Source organism: Oryza glaberrima, chromosome 2 (assembly GCF_000147395.1).
Source record: "Oryza glaberrima chromosome 2, OglaRS2, whole genome shotgun sequence".
Classification (NCBI taxonomy): Eukaryota; Viridiplantae; Streptophyta; class Magnoliopsida; order Poales; family Poaceae; genus Oryza; species Oryza glaberrima.
In genome coordinates, this window is record NC_068327.1 from 2,915,791 (window position 1) to 2,936,764 (window position 20,974).

Sequence of the window (20,974 nt, forward strand, 5' to 3'; positions counted from 1 at the left end):
TAGCCGTTACATTTGTAGCCATTGCAATCTTGTTACAGCAATGCTGCAGCTTCATCCTCTACAAATAGAAACACAACTCAGTTTTGCATTTCATCAAACAAGATGGATCCCCCTAATAGAGATTTTATGCACGTGCTTAGCCAGGGCTCCCCAAGCCAAACTTGAAATGGTAGCCAAAACTCCACTTCTCCACAATTCTCCTCAATTTTCTCTCAAACATAGTTTGCTCAATCCTCAACACCCACTTTTCAGAACTTCTATTCTTTTGGGGCTCTAACCAACTATCAACTATATGACAATTCTACTCCAAGCTTCCACTGTTTACCGAGAGAAACTTTCTTTCAATTTGCCACTTTCCCCGATGCGGCTTACCAGCCATCGACGTAACCATCGTTGAGACAAAAGTAGCAGACGTGGATCCACGTGGATCTTTCGCTTATACTAGGTTCATTTTTAGATCCTTTTATTTATTTAAAATAAGTTTATTTTTAAAATAATCTTCGTATCGGAGTTTGTGAAAGTAGAAGTAGATAAAGTGAATAATAATTATATTGGGGTTTGATAAAGTAGTTATATTCTAGTTTTTATGGCTTTGTAGTGGTACGTGTGGCCATGTGGGATGAGTGAAAAATAAATTTATTTTGGAACTGATGTAGTACTACTTCATTGTTTCCTTTGTCTCTCCCATCAATTTTCTGCTAGTGCAAGAAGACCAATTCTAGCTGCAGTGAAATCAAGCAGGGCCGGTCCTGACATTTGGGAGGCCCTAGGCGAACTTGACACTATGGGCCCTTATAGGAAGTTAAGGCTATTTTTTTTTTACTTCTAATATATATACTCTATAAAGCATATACCATAGAGTGACACAAATAAACATTTCTAATATGATAAATAATCAATCAAGTAGTTTGCAAGTTGCAATAGAGCAATTTATTCTCAATGAATAATATCGATAGTATAATTGACAACTAAAAAAACACAATTGAAACAAATGAGTATGAATACCTTAATAGGAGACAACAAATATCCTATGTCCCTTATAAAAAAGAGCTTCTTCTCGCATTTCTTGAAGCGAAATCAATAATGACAGTTTGAAGATCAATGTCGTGCAAGATATTCTTCTCAATCTGCACATAGCCAAGCCATTCAACCTTTCCTGTGACATAGTTGACCTTAAATAGTTTTTCAATAATTGATATTCTCGTTTTCTTTTTGTTTCTTTTCTGAGCACCCGACAAATGTTTTTAGGTAACATTATAACACCTGAAATAGGGAAATTGCAAAGCAAATTATATCTATACAACAATAACTATGAATTGAAATTAATTGATAAAGGCATAGTTCAATGACCTACCTTAGTGCTGGGGAGGAGAGGCAAACAATTGATGACGAATTGACGATCAGTCGATCACATCGATCACAGGAGGAATCACTCAGGCGGACCCAGACAGGCAGCCATGCACCACAGCGGTTGGCTGGGCCGGCCGCCAGCGATGGCGAGGCGAGCAATCAGGCAACGGCGCACAGGCAGTCAGGCACTCCATCTCCCGGTCTCCGTCTCTGAAGTCTGATCACTCGGCTTGGTTTTTGGCTTTCACGGTCGCGGACGCGGACTGTCTAGGGCATCGGCGGCGATTCGGGATTTCAGGGCGACGAAGCGACGTGGCTCGGCCTCGATCTCCACCTCTCTGGTCTCGCAAGTCGCAGACCCGGGCAGATCGAAGCGACGCACAACCACACTCGCGCACGCGCGCACGCGCGCTGATCGCTGGACTCTGTTGGGCTTACCGCCTGTGGTGCTGGGCTGGGATAGGGGGGCAGGGGGGTAAGTGATGGGCCCCCCTCCGGCCTGGGCCTTAGACGGTCGCACAACTGGCCTACCCCTAGGGCCGGCCCTGAAATCAAGTGTCGAACACAAACAGTGGGGAGAAAACGATATTGGTCGTCTGATTCAGACACTTTGTGTAGGTTTATACTTACTGGCTTAGACTTTTAAGTCAGCTTATTGGCTTATATGATTTGTAAGTCGGTGGATTTAATATCCTAAGTTTAGTTGTGGAGTTATACATATATCTCACATAAGCCAAAAAAGCTTCTCTAACCTAGTTTTTGGCTTAATAGTGTTAGAGTGGCTTATAGCTTTAAAATAAGTCAAACTGAAAAAGATGCTTGTTTGTTTAGGCTTAGACTTTTCTGCTTATAAGTTGGCTTATAAGCTTAAACAAAGAGGGCCTGGATGGTTCAGTCACCCGCAGCTTGCGTTTGCACGACACGAACGAACAATTTTGCCTAACAAAGATTGTTTTGGCCGATCCATGCGTGTATGGCAGGCAAAGGGTCTCTTTGGGGGAGTTTAAGATTCTGAGAAGCAACTAGATGATAGCTTCTAGAACTACAGCTTCTCAGAATCTGGACAAAAATTGAACTGTTTGGGGGAGTTTCTGATTCTAGGAGAAGTTGTAGCAGCGAAGCTCCCCCATACAGGCCCAAAATCAGTACTCGCAGAGGGACGGTTATTGGGCCGGAACGGGAGTGCAACTCACGTGCGGCCCATACTAGTTGAACCTCAACGGGGTTCTCGTCTAGGTGCGGCCCAAGAAAGGATTCTGACGTACGGCCCATGAGTTTTTGGACCAAAATTTTGTGTGGCCCAAGAAAGTTAATGGGCCTGGCAGACCAAGAAAGTGTGTGGGCCTGAACCCTTCGGAACCCAAACATTCCTTGGCCACATCGCCGTCTCGTCTAGTCTCCACGGCGACGGCGCCGCCGCTTCTCGGTCGCCGGCGCACCCGCCGCCTCTTTTCGGCTCGCCGGCGGCGCGTAGGGACTCGAGGAAATGCTTCTGCGTCGCCATCACTACCCGAATCAAGTACGCAAAGTGCGGCCATCATTTCTCTCTTATTTACTACTCTCTTTTTCTGTCGTGAATCTGAACGTTAAGAGAGATTTTTTTTCTTCTTCTTTTACTGTACCTGAATATTTGTGAATGCTGATGATTGATACTACTTGCGCACGATTCTCAAAGTGTACATACTAGTTCTAGCAGTGGCAAATTTACACGGAATTTTGATGGATTTGAGTAGTGACCATCATCCGGAATGTTCATTCTGCTGAACACCTGCAAAGAGTTGTCACAACTGGATGCTGTTCTTGAACTCTGTAGTCTGTTCATGTAGTTTGGAAGATGTGGTTTTTCATGGACGGTTGACCAAAATTAGCTCATGCTCATCTCAGAATTGAAGAAATCTTAGCTTGGAAAGTACCATCTGATCTAACAGTACACCAAGTGCAAAGAACAGGCCTACTGTGATACCAAAGATAACCTTGTCACTGAATTCACCTGTGGATAGAGTAGAGGCAGGCGCAGGAACTGCTTTTGCTGAACTACAACGGTGACTGAGCATAGGACCACATAGCTTTGGATTACCAATGAAGCAATCTGTGAATGTGCTAAGCTGGCCTTCAGTTGGGATAGGCCCTTCTAGGTCATTGTAAGAAATGTTGAATCTGGTTAGGAAGTTTAGATTTTTCAGTGCTGCTGGGATTGTACCAGATAGTTTGTTGCTTGATAAATCCAGTGTTAGCAGATTTGTGAGGTTGCAGATCGACTGGGGGATATCTCCATATAATTTGTTAGCGCTCAAATTGAGTTCAAGGAGCCCTTTCAACTGACCAATCTCTGGAGGGATCAAACCAGTGAATTTATTGCTGCCTAGATCCAGCATTATGGGGAAAGCATTGGCCTTGCGGTATTGAAGTAGTGATGTAAGACTATATATGGGTAGTTGAAATGCTCTAGGGTGCAATTGGACTTGGACTGCAGACTTCTCTGACCTAAGCATTGGCATCTGTACTAAGGCTGTTGGAATTTCTCCTGTCAGATTGTTGTTTGATATGTCTAGATAGAAGAGGAAGTTTAGGCTGCTGATCCAGTCAGGTATTGGTCCAGTTAATTGATTTCTATTTAATATTAGCATCTCCAGACTCGAGAGTTTTGATAACCATCGAGGTATTTTTCCATATATAAGGAGCAAGCAATTAGGGAAAGAACCTGAAGATTGTCAAATCCATCAATGTTATCATCGTCCGGTATTCTCCCATTCATGAAGTTTCGGCCAATAAGAAGGGTGGTGAGGCTGCTGGAGCTCCTTAATATCTGTAGTGCATTTGTTATGTTTGTAAGATTGTTGTAACTGAGTGACAGGAAGGAAAGGGATTTCAGATTACCTAGTCCCTTTGATAACTGGCCTTGAAACTTATTGGAAGATAGCCGCAGGGCAGTTAGGTTACTACATGAGTATATTGTTTCTGGAATCTTACCACTGAAGTTGTTCCACAAAAGATCTAAAGCTTTTAGATTGGGTAGGTTGGAGAAATTGAAATTGACGAGCTCCCCACTGAAATTGTTGCTCCTGAGGTTGTTGTGCAGTTGCTTAAGGTTGATGGTATGCCCCCATACATTTTGTTGTTGTTCAAAAGGAGTTCTTCCAATCTGTTGAGCTGGCCTATAGACTCTGGAATGTTACCACTGAAGTTGTTCTCTCCGAGGTCAAGAGTAGCCAGCTTCCCTAGTTTGATAACATTTTCCCCTTCAAGTGTTCCATGTAAATTGTTGTTTGGAAAAGAGAGGCACTCTAATGAAGTACTCAGCATTGAAGAGTTCGTCTGGAATAGTCCCACAAAGGTTGTTGTGGCCAACCTTGAGGACTCTGAGCCTGGAGCAATTTCTAAGTCCAGGGGGAATGCTCCCACTGAATTGGTTGTAACTGAGTTCAAGCACAGCTAAGGATGGCAAGTTGGTGCAGAAATTAGTTGGTATATGCCCACTAAATCTGTTGTTGCTAGCACTGAGCGAGATGAGATGCGCCATTCCGTCTAACGACGGCAACTCCGTGGAAAACTTGTTGCTCGAGATGTTGAGCACCTGCAGAGGCAACTTTAGACCAGTGGTTAGTGGTGGCGACGGTGGTAGAATTCTGCCGAGGCTGTTGAAGCTGACATCAAGGATGATGATGCTGCCTGATGGTAATCCACCGGATAGTGAGTTGTGCGACAGGTTCAGACGCAGCAAACCTGGCAGTCTGCCAAGAGCAGGTGATATGCTGCCTTCCAGCCTCTTGGAGGCCAACAAGACGTCTGTGACCATGGCGTCCTTGCTGACCATGCTGCTGCAGGTGATGCCTTCCCATGAGCAGCAGTCTGTGCCCAGCCGCCATGACGCGGCGAGGCCACCGTCCTGCGAGAGCCCTGCTAGGAACTGGAGGAGGCAGTTGTTCTCATGCTCTGTGCAGCAGCTGGTGGAAGATGCAGAGGAAAGCATCAGCACAAGAACGAGGCAGATAATAGACATGGATAATTTGTTTTTATTGCTGCTGCTACTGGTTGTGGTGGTGGTGGGTGATGAAAATTTGAAACTAATGGAGTGACCATATATAATGTTGCTATTCTGAATTTGTGATTTTCCTCAATTCAGTCGGTACATATTAATTGAGAGAGAGAGGAATAAAGCAGCAACTTGGTACAGATTGCTTGATTGTCTTCTAGAGCTAGGGACCGCAGGGACAAAAATATCAGTCCTTGGATGCTTTTTTCGTGAAACACGGCTTAATGTTAACCCAAATCAAGTAGCAGTACAACCGTTTCTGTCTTTCAGATCAATTCCCTGTGAATGCATGGCAACCTGCTCTGGTTGCAGTGAAATTAAAGTGTGAAAGACTGAGGAGAAAACGATATCTGTTGTCAGATTCTGAAATTTATAATGGAGGTCTGAATTATTCAGTTACCTGTAAGTTGCACGGCCGGAAGAATGAATGCTACGGGGTGGCATCCAATCCATGCATGTTCGGAAGATCAATCGGCAAGTAAGGTGAGGCTGCTGTCTCAGAATTGAAGAAATCTTAGCTTGGATAGTACTATCTGATCTAACAGCACACCAAGTGCAAAGAACAGGCCAAATGCGACGCCAAAGATAACCTTGTCACTGAATTGATCTGTGGAAAGAGTGGAGGCAGGAGCATGAACTGCTTTTGCTGAATTACAGTGGTGACTGAGCATACCACCACATAGCTTTGGATTACCAATGAAGCTTGAGTTGTCAAATGTATCAAACTGGCCTCCAGTTGGAATAGGTCCTTCCAGGTCATTGTTAGAAACATTGAAGGCAGAAAGGAAGTGCAGCTTGTTCAGTTCCAAAGGGATTGCACCCATTAGATTGTTGCTAGACAAGTCTAGCATCTCCAGGTTGGTGAGGTTGCAAATTGCTTGTGGGATCTCTCCAGAGAAGCTATTGAAGCTCAAATCAAGCATATCGAGTGCCTTCAGCCGACCAATCTCTGGAGGGATCACACCTGTAAAGCCATTTCTAGCTACATTTACTTCTGCTCGGAGGATGCGATATTCATATTTCCAATCTTTAAGTGCAGGTAAGTCCTTTTTTGAGGACATATATGTCGGTAATATTAAGACCCTTGCATCAATATCGGCCACTGTCTTCTCTGATTTAAGCATTGGCATCTGTATTAATGTCATCAATATTTCCCCTGTAAAGCTATTATTTGATATATCTAGACAGATGAGAAAGTTGAGTTTGTTGATCCATACAGGTACCGTTCCTGTTAATCGATTGTCATATAAAAACAACTTCTCCAAATTTTTGAGCTTCGTAGCCAGACAGGCATTTTTCCAGATAACGAGGACCCATATATTTCAAGATGTTGTAGGCTTTCAAAACCATCAATTGTTTCATCCTCTGGCAAGATCTCATGCATGAAGTTCTGTTCAATAGATAGCACCGTTAAGTTTCTAAAGCTCTTGAAGGTGTGAAGCGCATTTCTGATATTAGCAAAAGCATTACCACCAACTGATAGGAAGGAAAGAGACCTCAGTCTGTCCATTCTCTGTGAGAACTCGCCATGGAATTTGTTCCATGAAAGTCTCAGTGCAATCAAATTTGTCCAGTCATAAATGCTTTCTGGAATTGTACCATTGAAGTTGTTCACGAGAAGATCAATTATCATTAGATTAGATAGGCTGGAAAAGTTGATCTTGCCAAGGTCTCCACTGAGGTAGTTGATCTTGAGGTCGAGGATTTTGAGATTTGTGCAGTTGCCTAAAGTTGATGGCAGCTCTCCATACATATTGTTGTGGCCCAAATGGAGTTCCTCCAATCTCTTGAGCTGACCTATCGAGTTGGGTATTTTGCCAATAAACATATTCCTTTCGAGATCTAGGATTGACAATTTTCTGAGTTTTATGATATTGGCATCATCAAGTACTCCATTTAGAACATTGTCTGGGAAAGAAAGGTACTCCAACGATGAAGCATTGAATAGTTCATCTGGGAGAGCACCATGGAAGTTGTTGTGGCCACCCTTGAGAACTCTAAGCATCGAGCAATTGCCTATGTCCTGGGGTACGCTACTGCCAAATCGATTGAAAGAGAGGTCAAGCTCAGTGATGGATGGTGCACTGATGCAGAAAGAACTTGGTGCCTGTCCCGTAAAGCTGTTGTTACTGGCATTCAGAGCCACCAGATTGTTCATCACCTTCCATGTGTTTGTTGGAAATTGTGCTGTAAATAAGTTGCTCGAGATGTTGAGTACCTGCAGAAGCCGGATAGTTGTTTCACTTATTTGAGCTGAGAACTCCTGCAGAGCTCCACTTAAGTGATTGAAGCTGATGTCAAGGATGACGAGGCTGGTTGACGACACCAACTCCTCCAATGGAAGTTCACCGGAGAGCAAATTGTGGGACAGGTTGAGGCGCATCAGGCCGGTGAGGTTGCCAAGGTATGGTGAGATGTGCCCTTCAAGGCCCTTAGAATCCAGCGAAATTTCGGTGATCGTTGCATCTGTGCCGCAGGTGATCCCTTCCCATGTGCAGCAATCCGTGTCATTCTGCCATGACACGGCGAGGCCACCGTCCTCCGAGAGGCCGGCAAGGAACTGGAGGAGGAAGCTCTTCTCATGATCTTTGCAGGAGCTGGTGGAAGAGGCTAAACTCAGTAATAGCACAACAGCAAACCCAAGTAAATCCATGGGAAATTTGCTGCTGCTTCTGCTGCATGGAAACTGGGAAGGTCTCATGGTGGATTTTTTTTTCTTCTCAGAATGGGTACAGTTTGGATAGATCACTATGCAGTAGTATTATATTGAGTAGAGATACTTTAGAGGTGAATAATAGCCACAGCCTGCAATGCCCATTTGCTACCGATGGTTAGTTTCAGAAGAACTTTGCTACCGATGGTCCTTGTTCATTGATTGCGCAGAAAGTAATACCGATGACTATGTTACCCCGTGCCTGTCCAATTGTTGCATTGGTTCAGACAACTGTGACGACCGCTGTTTCAAGCTTGACAATTGACAAAACTATGAAAAATCCTGGTCGCCTCCTGCTGTCATCTTTGCCTGTCTTCAGCCGCCAACACTGCAGCAATATCAGCTAAGTTCTTCTCTTTGTTTGTTTCCATTTTTTCCCCTCGCTTTGATTGATGGTGTAAAATTGAAGGTGCTAGCAACAAATTTTGGTACCTCACACCCCATCAGCAACTAAGTTGCTTGACCATTTATTTGTTGCTGCTGCTCTTTGCTCGACCTTCCTGGCCAAAGAAAAGCTATTTTCTTTTGCAACCATTCTTAGTTAAATCCTTGTCACATTGACATTTTTACATCATCCTGATGACTTCTCTTGGCTCTTGCAGCTTCAGATGATAGACGTGCTTGCTTGCCACCAAAAAGGAGAAATGCAAGCATATGTTTCATGAAACAGCCTGAGCTCAATTGACCAAAGGCTGAAGCAACATGCTAGGGGAAAAAAACAGTTGTTATGTTTTTTATCCATTCAGTTAAAACTTATAAGTAGTAAGCACAAGAGAGGCAGCAAGGCCAGCAAAATTCAGATGACTACTCAGATGCAGCATGAAAGTGGAGTACATATCCTGACCTGGAACATATGGACAGGATATCAGGATCTTAAACTGCCTTCATGATCCAGTCCATTTTGACTGTGCGCAAGAGCCCTTTCTTGGCTAGCTGCTTCTCCCAATTGATTTTTGAGTGTCCCAACATGCACTGTTTTACAACGATCTACGTTGAGCAATGAATGTTTTACAAATAAGTTCACATCGGAATATACTTTGTTCCTATTATTATTGCTTATTACTCTCTTTGTTTTATATTAGAGTAAATTTCATCTTGAACCACCTATATTGACCAATGTGGCATAATGGGCTAGGGCTAAGTTTCTCTTTTCATTTAACACCACCTAATTTTACAATCTTTTTCAAGTTGGACCAGGTTTACGGCATGGGCTGCGTTTCGGCCTAATCCACGCGAGCAGCTGGTGTTTGCTCATGGTGACAGTGGTGCGCGATACCAGGAGCGTGCGCGACGCGTTGGTGTGGTCATCGGCGAGGGCGAGCATGTCGTCGTCCAGTGGACACGGACTCTGTGGTGATAATGCTCGGCCCTGTCGCGCTCAAAACAATACTACGGCACATCTAATTACGTTGACAGGATCTGAGACCATACCAGAACTATCCCATTCAGATCATGCATGTGAAACAAAAAAAAGACCAACTATTCCATTTAGCAGTAATCAAGATCCGATCTTCTCTTTAATTTTCTTGTGAAAATTCGACATGTTTCCGGTTACCAACCAAGGAACACGGATTAATTACTCTAGTTTTTTTGAAGAGCAGCAGAGGAATATTGATTACCCCCACAAAACCCAAATCTCATAGGAATTACTGAATGCATTGCTTTGTTTCACTCTCCCAAGCCCCAGGGTCAAAACTTTCCTCCATGGATTGCTCCATGATCGAATCACAGATGCATATACCTGTCTACCTCATAAACCCAACAAGCATCCTAGCAACGAGGCAGCCAACGACCCCAGTGATTCCATCCTCGGGAAGCCATCGATCGAGGTGGCATGGGCATCCACCAGGCAGAGGCCCTTCGGCCTGACGCTGGCGACACGGCCGGATGACGAGACTTGCTCCACCTTGGCGCCGGTGGACGGTGGACACGGTGGCGTTTGTGTTTCGATTGTTGAGTTCACGCTGCTGCACAACAGCCGTGTGTGAACAGAGACTTTTTTGGGTTGGGAGGGAAGTACTCGTACCAGAGAGGGAGGCAGAACCGCCGTCGAGGGAGCCCTCGCCGGAGCCCCGAGACGGGGACTGCCGACCGCTGGTAAACACACCTATTTGTGTGGGCCGAAGCCTAGCCTAGTGGGCCAATCAGTAAACCTGGTTCAACTTGCAAAGGATGGTAAAAATAGGTGGTGTAAAGTGAAAAAAGTGACCCACCCCTAGCCCAATGTGCAACTTAGGTCAATATAAGTGGTCTCAAGTGAAATTTACTCTTTATATTATATAAGACACTTTGACTTTTTTTCTTAAACTATTTAAAATTTGACTAAATTTATAGAAACACAACAACATTTTTAACACCAAACAAATATGGTATAAAAATATACCAAAAACTAATTGGTGTTATAAGAGTAGTTATATTTATATACCTCTATAATTTTGATTTAGAAAAAAGATAAAATGCTTATAATATGAAGAGGGTGTAGTGCTTAGGTTCCAGAATCCAGCTAGGAACTGGAGAAGGTACCGAGGCATCAGCACAAGAAATATGGATAGTTTGTGGCTGCTGGACTGCTGGTGCTGGATGAATAATTATTTTTCCCCTGGAAAAGGACATTGGTTTGGTCACATCCATGTGATTTTTTTTTTCAAAATTGTACTTTACTGCGTTTAATTTTTTTTGGGCGAAAACTAACACGGTTGATATGGATTGTTTTTTTTTCTCTCTTCAAAACAGTACTTTATTGCGCTTGATTTTTTTTTTGGCAAAAACTAACACGGTTAATATGATATGGAGTGCTTGCGGTGGAATGGAATGACCATGGCGCCACGCTGGGTGCAGTTGCCATATTTGTTCGTAGCGGCTTAAAAGTTAACGCTAAAAAAACTACATTAAAAATATATTAAAATGCTTTGAAAAAAAAGATTAAAATTAAGTTTAAAATTCAAATTTAAGATTTTGCTTTAACTTATTACGCCAACTAATGAGGTGGGGGCTCACCGGCCGCCGGCGAAGACAAGAGAGTGCTCCACGAGTTCACGGTAGGACGATTTACGTGCGGCCCATTTTTGTTGGGCCGTAACTGGATTGTAACTAGAATGCGGCCCATAATAGTTGGTCCAGGACAGGACGGCCCAAATATGGGATTAGTTGAGTAGGGCAAGGGCCCAAGACTTGGCCCAATTGCCACAGGCACCGTCTCGTCGTCTCCGTGGCGACAGCGCCGCCGCTGCTCTGTCGCCGGCGGCCAGCGCAACCGCCGCCTCTTCGGCTCGCCGGCGGCGCGCGGGAACTCGAGGAAGGCCTCTGCGTCGCCGTCACTACTACCCATAGCTCGAGTATGCAACGCGTGGCCATCTCCATCTGCTCTCTATTACTACTATTTTCTTAGCGTGAATCTGAAAATTGAAGCGATATAGTTGCAGACGATGGGGATTCTCAAACTATACATACTAGTTCTGATAGAGACAAATTTGCACATGATTTTCACGAATTTGAGTAGTGACCATCATTCAGAATGCTCAATCTGCACACCTGAGTTGTGGCAGCTAGATTCTTGTCTTCAACTCTGTTCATAGAGTTGGTAAATTAATATGCCTTGAAGAGATCTTAGCCTTTTTAGTACCATCTGATCTAATAGCACACCAAAAGCAAAGAACAGGCCAAATGTGATGCCAAAGATAACCTTGTCACCGAATTGATCTGTGGATGAAGTAGGGCTAGGAAGTGCTCTTGCTGAATTACAGTGGTGACTGAGCATACCACCACATAGCTTTGGATTACCAGTGAAGCTTGAGTTGTCAAATGTATCAAACTGGCCTCCAGTTGGAATAGCCCCTTCCAGGTCGTTGTTGGAAACATTGAATGCAGAAAGGAAGTTTAGCTTGTTCAGTTCTAAAGGGATTGTGCCTGTTAGATTGTTGTTAGACAAGTCTAGCATGACCAGCTTGGTGAGGTTGCAGATTGCTTGTGGGATCTCCCCAGAGAAGCTATTGAAGCTCAAGTTGAGCATATCGAGTGCCTTCAGCTGACTAATCTCTGGCGGGATCGCACCTGTAAAACCATTTTTGGCTATGTTTATTGTTGTGTGGATATATTGGTATTGTCGGTTTTTGATGAATGGAATGCCGTAAAATCTCATGTTTGGGACACTTACATCCAGATTGGTTCTCTTGTCTGACTTCAGCATTGGAATCTGCGTTAATATTGTTGGAAATTCACCTGTAAGGTTGTTATTGGATATATCTAGATAGAAGAGGAAGTTGAGGCTGTTGATCCAGGCAGGCACTGATCCGCTTAATTGATTATTGGATAACTGCAGCACCTTCAATTTTGTGAGCTTTGATAGCCAAAGAGAAATTTTTCCATGTAAAGAAGAACCACTTATTTCTAGGTACTGAAGATTTTCAAAACCATCCATTGTTTCATCTGCTAGCAATGTCTCATGGTTGAAGTTCCCTCCAAGAAGTAGAGTTTTTAAGTTGCTAAAGCTCTTGAGGATGTAAAGTGCCTTCGTGATATTCGTAAAATCATTCCAACCAACTGACAGGAAGGAAAGAGACCTCAGTCTGTCCATTCTGTGTGAGAACTCACCATGGAATTTGTTCCACGAAAGTCTCAGTGCAATCAAATTTGTGCAATCATAAATTCTTTCTGGAATTGTACCATTGAAGTTGTTCATGAGAAGATCAATTATCATTAGATTAGATAGGCTGGAAAAGTTGATCTTGCCAAGGTCTCCACTGAGGTAGTTGATCTTGAGGTCGAGGATTTTGAGATTTGTGCAGTTGCCTAAAGTTGATGGCAGCTCCCCATACAAGTAGTTCTCACCCAAATGGAGCTCCTTCAATCTCTTGAGCTGACCTATGGACTTGGGTATGTTTCCACTGAATATATTCTGTTGGAGATCAAGGATAGACAATTTGCTGAGCTTTATAATGTTGGCATCATCAAGTACTCCATTTAGATCATTGTTTGGGAAAGAAAGGTGCTCCAATGATGAAGCATTGAATAGTTCATCTGGGAGTGGACCCTTGAAGTTGTTGCGGCCACCCTTGAGCACTCTAAGCATGGAGCAGTTGCCTATGTCTGAGGGTATGCTGCCACCAAATTGATTGGAAGAGAGGTCAAGTACCCCGAAGTATGGTGAGTTGATGCACAAAGAACTTGGTATCTGTCCTATAAAGCTGTTGTTGCTGGCATTAAGAGCCACCAGATTGTTCATCACCTTACATGTGGTTGTTGGAAATTTCCCTGTAAATAAGTTGCTTGAGATGTTCAGTACCTGAAGAGGCCAGATAGTTGATTGAATGAAGAGCTCTTGCAAAGCTCCACTGAAGTGATTGAAGCTAACATCAAGAACGACGATGCTGCTTGATGACACCAACCCCTCCAATGGAAGTTCACCAGACAGCGAATTGTGTGAAAGATTGAGCTGCAGCAGGCCGGTGAGGCTGCCAAGAGACGGTGAGATCTGCCCTTCAAGGGCCTTAGAAGCGAGCAAAATATCAGCGATCCTCATGTCTGCATTACAGGTGATGCCTTCCCATGTGCAGCAATTTGTGCCGTTCCGCCATGATGCGGAGAGGCCACCGTCTCCTGAGAGGCCAGCAAGGAACTGGAGGAGGACACTCTTCTCCTGGTCTATGCAGGAGTCGGTGGAAGAAGCTAAACAAAGCACCGTCAGCAGAGCAAACCCAAGTAAATCTGTGGGTAATTTGCTGCTGCTTCTGCTGCATGGAAAGTGGAAAGGCCTCATGGTGGGTTTTCTTTTTCAGATTGAGTATGAGTTGGATATTTACTGTTCATTACTCTTATATTGAGTAGGAATGAAAGCAGGAACAAATTTCATCTTTGTTGATTGCAGTTGCTAGCTGATCGAGTGGCTAGTCAATGGTCATCACAAAGAATAAGTGGTCAAGGTCATCAGGAATTCAGGATCAAAAGATGAATTGAGAGTTGAATGAGAGTGACAACCTGCAGTGCTTGCTTGCTACCGATAGTACAGTCATTGATTGGGCAGGCAGTAACATCATGAATTGTGTCGATCACAACTTTATTCAGCAGTGAAGGAAATATCCTGGAACATATGGTGTAGTAAGTGGTAAGTTAGTAGACCAAGTCTTCCCTTTCCGGTTGATCATCAGCTGTTGCATTTCGAAAGTTTGATTCCCTACCTATAGCTCCACATTTGCCGGCTGTTTACCGTTCCTTTTTTTGCCATAATTTTGAGTTTTTGACAACAATAAAACCACTAGCTTCACACGAAATGTTGTAAAATCTGTAGCAAATATGGTAGGCTCTACGTATATACATGCATGTTTCATACTTGAATAATAACGTAGGAGATACATTTCATCAAATAAAAGAAGTATGCTTAATATTTCATTGGGGCTCATCAGAGAAGCTTAGTTCTGCAGTGCTCAGCCCTGGTTGATGCTGGAGCTGGAGGCCAGGACACAGGTCCAGCGCCCGTGATCCTGCCTTGCAGAGCCCTTGGAAAATTGCAGGTGAAACTAGCATGCATGCAGGTATGAGGTAACCAGGCTTGCTAAGATTTGCTCAAATCTGTTGCAGATATAGTAGGCACTATAATCCCATAAATATCAAGTCTCGAGAAATAAAATGATGATTTTTTTAAGGATTTTGTCTTTGTTTTCTTGTACAATGCAAATCGTGGCAAGTACTGTTTATTTCTTCTTGTGTACTCATATATCGATGTTGTTATTCAGCGATCAAAGTGAATGATGACAATAAAGTTACACGGAATTCTGCAAGAATGAATTTTTTATACATTTAGACTGCTTCGATTCACATCATCTTACATAGCTGTGTACTTATACATTACCAGAATTCCTGGATCACTCTTCACCCATGTATTCCTTCCAGTTTATTATCAAAAAAACGAGTTCCCTCCAATGTCCTTTTCTTTATTTTTGTATTTTCCGCCTTTCATAGGAAAACCTGAACCAGAACAAGAGGTATATTTCGTGCACAACTAGACTAAGCTTGTCCGGACATGCTGCTTGGATCTTAACAGCAGCTCAAACTGACCAAAGTTATCACAAAAAGTACATCAGATCTGCAATAGGACTAGCCAAAAAAAACCTTGCTAATACTATTTGATCATATAGCACACCTACACAGAAGAATGCGACAAAAGCAATCGCAAAGATGGTCTTTTGAGTGCTTTGTTCTCTGGAGTCTGAAAACTGGAGGTGTTTTTGCCGATGCACAGGTGCGAATGAGCGTATGACCACACAGCTTTGGGTTCCCATCAAAACCCCAATACTCATATCCAATTGGAACTGACCCCTCTAAGTCGTTGTTAGAAACATCAAATATTGAAAGTGAGTGCACATTGTTCAGTCCTGGTGGGATTGAACCTGTGAGATGGAGGTTAGACAATTCTAACACTTGCAGATTTGTCAGGTTGAAAAGTTTCAGTGGAATATGCCCTGAAGAGCTGTTGAAGCTCAAGATGAGCACTGTGAGTGATTTCAGCTGGCCGACCTCTGAAGGAATTGCACCAGTAAGCTTATTGTTTCCAAGATTTAGCATTGCAGGGAGAGCATTGGTCATACCATATGTAAGTGATGGCTCTTCATAATCAGCATAAACAGGAAGTTCAAATACCCTTGGATCCAAATGATTGTAGCATTGGCATCTCCATTATTGCTACTGGGAGATCCCTTCTAAGATTGTTGTTTGATATATCTATGAAGTAGAGGAAGTTCAGGCCATGGATCCAGTCTGATATTGGTCCAGTGAGTTAATTGTTGGATAGATCCAAAACTTCCATTTTGAGCAGTTTTGAAAGCCAACGAGGTATTTTTTCCAGACAACGAGCAAGAAGGTACCGAAAGAACCTGAAGACTCTGAAAACCATCAACTATTGGTATGTCATCTGGCATGGCCTTGCCCTTGAAGTTGATTCCCATAATCAAAGTGTTGACTTTTTGCAGTTCTTGAGTGCATGAATTGCATTTGAGATATTCCCAAAAACATTGTTGTCAAGTGATAGGAACAAGAGGTACTTCAGGTTCTGCCAGTTTCATTTGGAAGGAAGCTGGAATTTTTTTTCCCAATGTAATGAGTAGAGGGTATAGTCTGCCCAGTTTCAGGGTTTCTCCCCCTCCAGTCTGAGGCTGTGCCTCGGACCATGCTCGACATGCTTTTGTCGATGTAACTATACTTTTGTACTTTGTTTTTTTTTTACTAATTCTTAATGAAATTGGTTGGCCACTCTTTGGCTGACCCGGCAAAAACGAGGGACTTCAGGTTGTCTATTCTTGGTGACAACTGGCCATAGAATTTGTTTGAAGATAGCTGTAATGTGGTTAGATTGCTGCATCTGTAGATGCTATCTAGAATTTCTCCAGTGAACTTGTTCGACATAAGATCCAAAAGTTTCAGATTGGGCAGTCTGGAGAAGTTAACCTTCGAAAGCTCTCCTGTGAAGTTGTTGTGCTTGAGGTTGATGATCTTGAGACTTGTAAAGTTGCTTAGAGATGATGGAAACACTCTGGACATCCTGTTGTTATCCAACTGGAGCTCCTCCAATCTCTTAAGCTGACCTATGGAACCCGGAATATCACCGATGAAGTTGTTATGCTTGATGCTGATGATTTTGAGACTAGTACAGTTGCCTAGAGCTGATGGCAACTCCCCAGACATGCTGAGTTTAGTCCAAATGGAGCTCCTCCAATCTCTTAATCTGACCTATGGAACCCGGAATATCTCCGATGAAGTTATGCTTGATGCTGATGGTTTTGAGACTAGTACAGTTACCTAGAGCTGATGGCAACTTCCCAGACATGTTAGGTGTAGCCCAAATGGTGCTTCTCCAATCTCTTAAGCTGACCTATGGAACCCGGAATATCACCGATGCAGTTGTTATGCTTGATGCTGATAGTTTTGAGACTAGTACAGTTGCCTAGAGCTAAGGGCAACTCCCCAGACATGCTGGTGTAGTCCAAATGGAGCTCTTCTAATCTCTTAAGCTGACCTATGGAACCCGGAATGCCGCAGATGAAGTTGTTCCATCCAAAATCAAGGATTACCGTATTAAGGAGTTTGATACAAGTTTTTCCCTCTATGCACGAATCTCAACATTTTTTCTTTTTCTTTTTTTTTTTTGCCAGGGCAGCCGAAGGAAGGGCCGTCCAATTTTATTCAGATTTGGGAGATGGTTACACGAATCTCAACATTGATCCGATGGTCCACAAAGCGAAAGTTTCTTGGAGAAAAATCTGTCGACAATAGCAAATCTGTTCTCAAATAGAAGGCTGGTGAACCATAGCTAGCAAAGGAGAGGTGCTCCAACGAATCTATTTTCTATGAGAAAAATCTATTCTAGGCTCATACTTTTTCTTACTATTTTCTATGAGAAAAATCTATTATATGTTAATGACTTGGGCACTCTATCTACTAATGAAATTTGCAACACAATTAAGAAGTTATATCATAAAAAATGCAATAAGATCTTGTATACTTGTGGGGTTTTCATTTTAGAATGCGCAAAAGGATTCGCATCTTTTGTATTACGACTTGGGAAGTTTCAACAACAACAACCAGCCAACAACTCAGAAAATGAGAAGAAACAAAGGCTAAATGGCTAAAAGAAGAGGCCTAAATCTCACGACATCTAAATTGCGACCGAGAACATGACAGGCCTACTCTGGAAGCAGACATGCTTCCCTCCACAGGCCTACTTCTGCTTCCCTCCACGGGCCTAATTATGGGGTCTGTCTAGCTGAGCTGTTTTTTTTTAAGAATGCATTTAAGGATTGCGCATCTTTTGTATTAAGATTTGGGGAGTTTCAACAACAACCAACCAACAGCTTTGGAAAAAGGAAAAAAGAAAACAAAGAAACAATACTGGATAGCTAGGAGTAGGGGCCTAATTCTCGCGGCATCCGACTTGCGACCAAGAACATTAATAAAACCATTATTAATAGCAGTGACGTTTTGCACATACTGTATGAGTCATTCCCAACTCAAGACATTAATAAAACCATTATTAGTTGTTTGTTGTCTTGATCATCGCTGGAAGCATGTCCTAGTTGAGCTCAACTCATATAAGATGGGTTAAATATGTGAGGGTAAAAAGGAAAATGCAATTACATGGAAAATTTATATATGGATTGCAGTGACCACTTGTTGACAATACCATTAGATGGCACAGAAGTTCAATATCCTGCAAATTGATTGAGGTGGCATCAGTTTTTTGGACAATTTTTGAGCTGGCTTCATGCATTAAGTAGGTATTCTCAGAACCAAAACAAATATACTACAGTAAAAAAGAAGTCACAATCAGGCAGATTGTAGTAAAGAATGTCAGCTAGACATGCCCAAAGTCAACCACATACGTGCTGTTGTGTAGTCACATTCTCAAAGTCAACCAAAACCAAAACTAATCAAATATACCTGTTGTTTTTGTGTAGGCTGTCCTAGGTAAGCAATGACGAGGACACAGCAGCATAGGAAGCTGGACAAGGCATTTCAGAGATCACATCCATTTCAAGGTACTCTATCCATCCCAAAAAAAAATTCAATCCTAATTACGAGTCTGGACATATGCGTATCTGCGTGTCAAGGTACGTAGCTAGAATTTTTTTTTAGACAAAGTGGTACATATGATAAAGGTTGGAGAAGAGCAGTAAACAGGGACACCACATCGTCGTCAATGGCGTCTGCGGCGATGAGCAGGTAACTACTAACTAGCTTGCTGCAGAGGTCAATCAATCAATCAATCGGCAAGATTCACAGAATTCCATTGCTTTCATGCTGTGTAAGAAGATCATGGCGATGAATTAGATGATTAATTAACTTATGGCTTGCAGCAACAAGAAGGAGCTGGAAGCCCTCCCAATCGTCGACGCCGGCGAGGTTCGTGAGCTCATGAGCTCCGGCCACCATTACCTCGATGTCAGGTAGTACACTCTATCTACAATCTCTATGGTATTAGAATGTTCTAGAAGCTTCCATGCTCCCCTTTCTGTTTAGCTACCATTCTTCACCTGCTGCCTTGCTGCTGATTTGATTAATGATCATTCCTAACTGTCACTTGATTTGCCTTTTTCTTGTGTTCCTGGCTGCGATTAATTGCCGGTGAATTGGTTCATGGAATCTTCAGGCTTGGGAAGGATTTTGACAAGGCGCATGCTGACGGTGCTCGCAACATTTCCTACTACCTCTCAGTGACTCCCAGTGGTCAGTTCAGTTCATCATTCTTGCCTTGCTCCACTGAAGAATTCAAAATTTTGTGATTTCCATTTCTTTCATATGAGTTTTCCACTGTTTATTTTCTAAACCTTTTGAAGCTTTTTGTTGCTGATGGTTCTACTACTTGTGTTCATCTCAAGGGAAGGAGAAGAACCCACACTTTGTAGATGAAGTGGCTTCACTCTTCGGCAAGGATGAGCACCTGATTGTGGTAAGCTCACCATCACATATAGCACTGTATTACTGACAATTAACCATAGTCATGTTTTTTTCAGCTACTTCACCGGATTATTGTCACGGATTATTTGCTCCATGCCTTTAAAAATATGTTTTCTCAAAAAAAAAATTCTACTGTGTTGCTTAGATTGCTTGTTCAAAGCTATTTGTTAAGTTTATTATGAGAATATTTAGTTTATATCTATAATCATTTAGGTAATCCACTGTAATAATACGGTCAATAATCTGTTTTAAACTAGACCTGTCAAGGTCGAAAAGCTGAAGCTATTGATGTAGCTAATATACTCCCTCCGTTTCAAAATGTTTGACACCGTTGACTTTTTAGTACGTGTTTGACAATTCGTCTTATTCAAAAAATTTAAGTAATTATTTATTCTTTTCATTTCATTTGATTCATTGTTAAATATACTTTCATGTACACATATAGTTTTACATATTTCACAATTTTTTTTAATAAGACGAACGGTCAAACATGTGCTAAAAAGTCAATGGTATCAAACATTTTAAAACGGAGGGAGTATATAATAATATAAAACCGCAAATTTGACATTGGAATATCTGCAATTTCTACCATGGTTTGGGCACAGGCTTGCAACACAGGTGTGCGATCCAGGCTCGCGACTAAGGACCTTTTGGACGCGGTAATTAAAGCCTGTCCATTCTCGATTTAAGCACAATATGCATATGGTTTTGAGTAATTGGGGGTCATTAGTTTAATCCGTCTTTTGGATGTGAAGGGATTCAAGAATGTGAGGAACCTGAAAGGTGGTTACCAATCATTTCTCCGAAGTGAAAGCCAGCAACCTGCAGCTCATCAACAGTAATTATCAGCAGCAGTTCCCCTGCTCGGTGCTCGCTATCCGGGAGATGGAAAATCGTTTTCTTCTTATGCATAATTTCAATGGTCGTGAAGACGAATAAATCAGGATTAGTTGAATCCAAGCTTTGCAGTGTGTACGGTTTAGCAAGAAAATCTCATAATGTCATCAATCAATAAACCTTCAGAAAATCTTTAAGAAGTGTTGCCATCAGTGAGGCTAATGCCATGTCAACTGCTTCTGTTGTACTCATCTGCCGCTATATTATATTCAGTAACTTGACCTTAATTTTATTCCATTTTACAATACCTTTTTCTGATTAAGCTGGCCATTTCTTCTCTTGTGTACTACACTCTTGTTCCTTGTCCATATCACATACAATTTAAGAGTACTTAGCATTACAAGTAATTAAATTACAGAATAACCTTTTCTGATACAAACTCAGTGACGGGAATTAACGATAACCAAACAAAATGCGTACTACTCTATTTGGTATAAGAAGATCGCAGAAATGTCTGGCAGAGCTGTGTGACCACATCATTTTTGGGGCTTCATAGCCTGACATATGGAACAAAATTAGTGCATGTCAGATTAGCTCCT

General features: G+C 42.4%; 2 protein-coding genes and 2 pseudogenes across 4 annotated transcripts; 1 reads left to right on the top strand and 3 right to left on the bottom strand.

Moving 5' to 3' along the window:
• Positions 1-3,230: 3,230 nt before the first annotated feature.
• LOC127761572 (receptor-like protein 2) lies at positions 3,231-8,036 on the bottom strand (annotated as a pseudogene).
• A 3,945-nt stretch (positions 8,037-11,981) lies between these two features.
• Positions 11,982-13,851, bottom strand: LOC127761573 (receptor-like protein 3). The gene is made up of 2 exons (XM_052285884.1): positions 12,250-13,851; positions 11,982-12,146 (listed from the first exon to the last, which is right to left on the bottom strand). The coding sequence occupies exons 1-2, from the start codon at positions 13,849-13,851 to the stop codon at positions 12,117-12,119; spliced, it is 1,632 nt and encodes a 543-aa protein (XP_052141844.1). The 3' UTR covers positions 11,982-12,116.
• Positions 13,852-15,154: 1,303 nt separating this feature from the next.
• Positions 15,155-16,769, bottom strand: LOC127761577 (LRR receptor-like serine/threonine-protein kinase ER1; annotated as a pseudogene).
• A 1,748-nt stretch (positions 16,770-18,517) lies between these two features.
• LOC127763478 (thiosulfate sulfurtransferase 16, chloroplastic-like) lies at positions 18,518-20,691 on the top strand. Of its 3 annotated transcripts, none has more exons than XM_052288191.1 (7): positions 18,518-18,619; positions 18,755-18,803; positions 18,938-19,027; positions 19,231-19,307; positions 19,460-19,530; positions 20,144-20,197; positions 20,294-20,691. In XM_052288191.1, exons 1-7 carry the CDS (start codon positions 18,556-18,558, stop codon positions 20,378-20,380), a joined length of 492 nt encoding a protein of 163 aa, XP_052144151.1. In that variant the 5' UTR covers positions 18,518-18,555; the 3' UTR covers positions 20,381-20,691. The 3 variants fall into 3 exon arrangements, with proteins under 3 accessions (XP_052144151.1, XP_052144150.1, XP_052144152.1); XM_052288190.1 differs by having other exon boundaries at positions 18,520-18,619; positions 18,740-18,803; XM_052288192.1 differs by lacking the exon at positions 18,518-18,619 and adding an exon at positions 18,664-18,691.
• The last annotated feature ends 283 nt before the right edge of the window (positions 20,692-20,974 follow it).

Coding starts and splice junctions, on each gene's coding strand:
- LOC127761573 (XM_052285884.1), bottom strand. CDS start 13,851: ATGAGGCCTTTCCACTTTCCATGCAGCAGAAGCAGCAGCAAATTACCC. Junction 12,147..12,249: donor ACAAGAGAACCAATCTGGAT/GTAAGTGTCCCA, acceptor ATGGTTTTACAG/GTGCGATCCCGCCAGAGATT.
- LOC127763478 (XM_052288190.1), top strand. CDS start 18,556: ATGACGAGGACACAGCAGCATAGGAAGCTGGACAAGGCATTTCAGAGA. Junction 19,308..19,459: donor CCTCTCAGTGACTCCCAGTG/GTCAGTTCAGTT, acceptor GTTCATCTCAAG/GGAAGGAGAAGAACCCACAC. Junction 19,531..20,143: donor AGGATGAGCACCTGATTGTG/GTAAGCTCACCA, acceptor GTTTGGGCACAG/GCTTGCAACACAGGTGTGCG.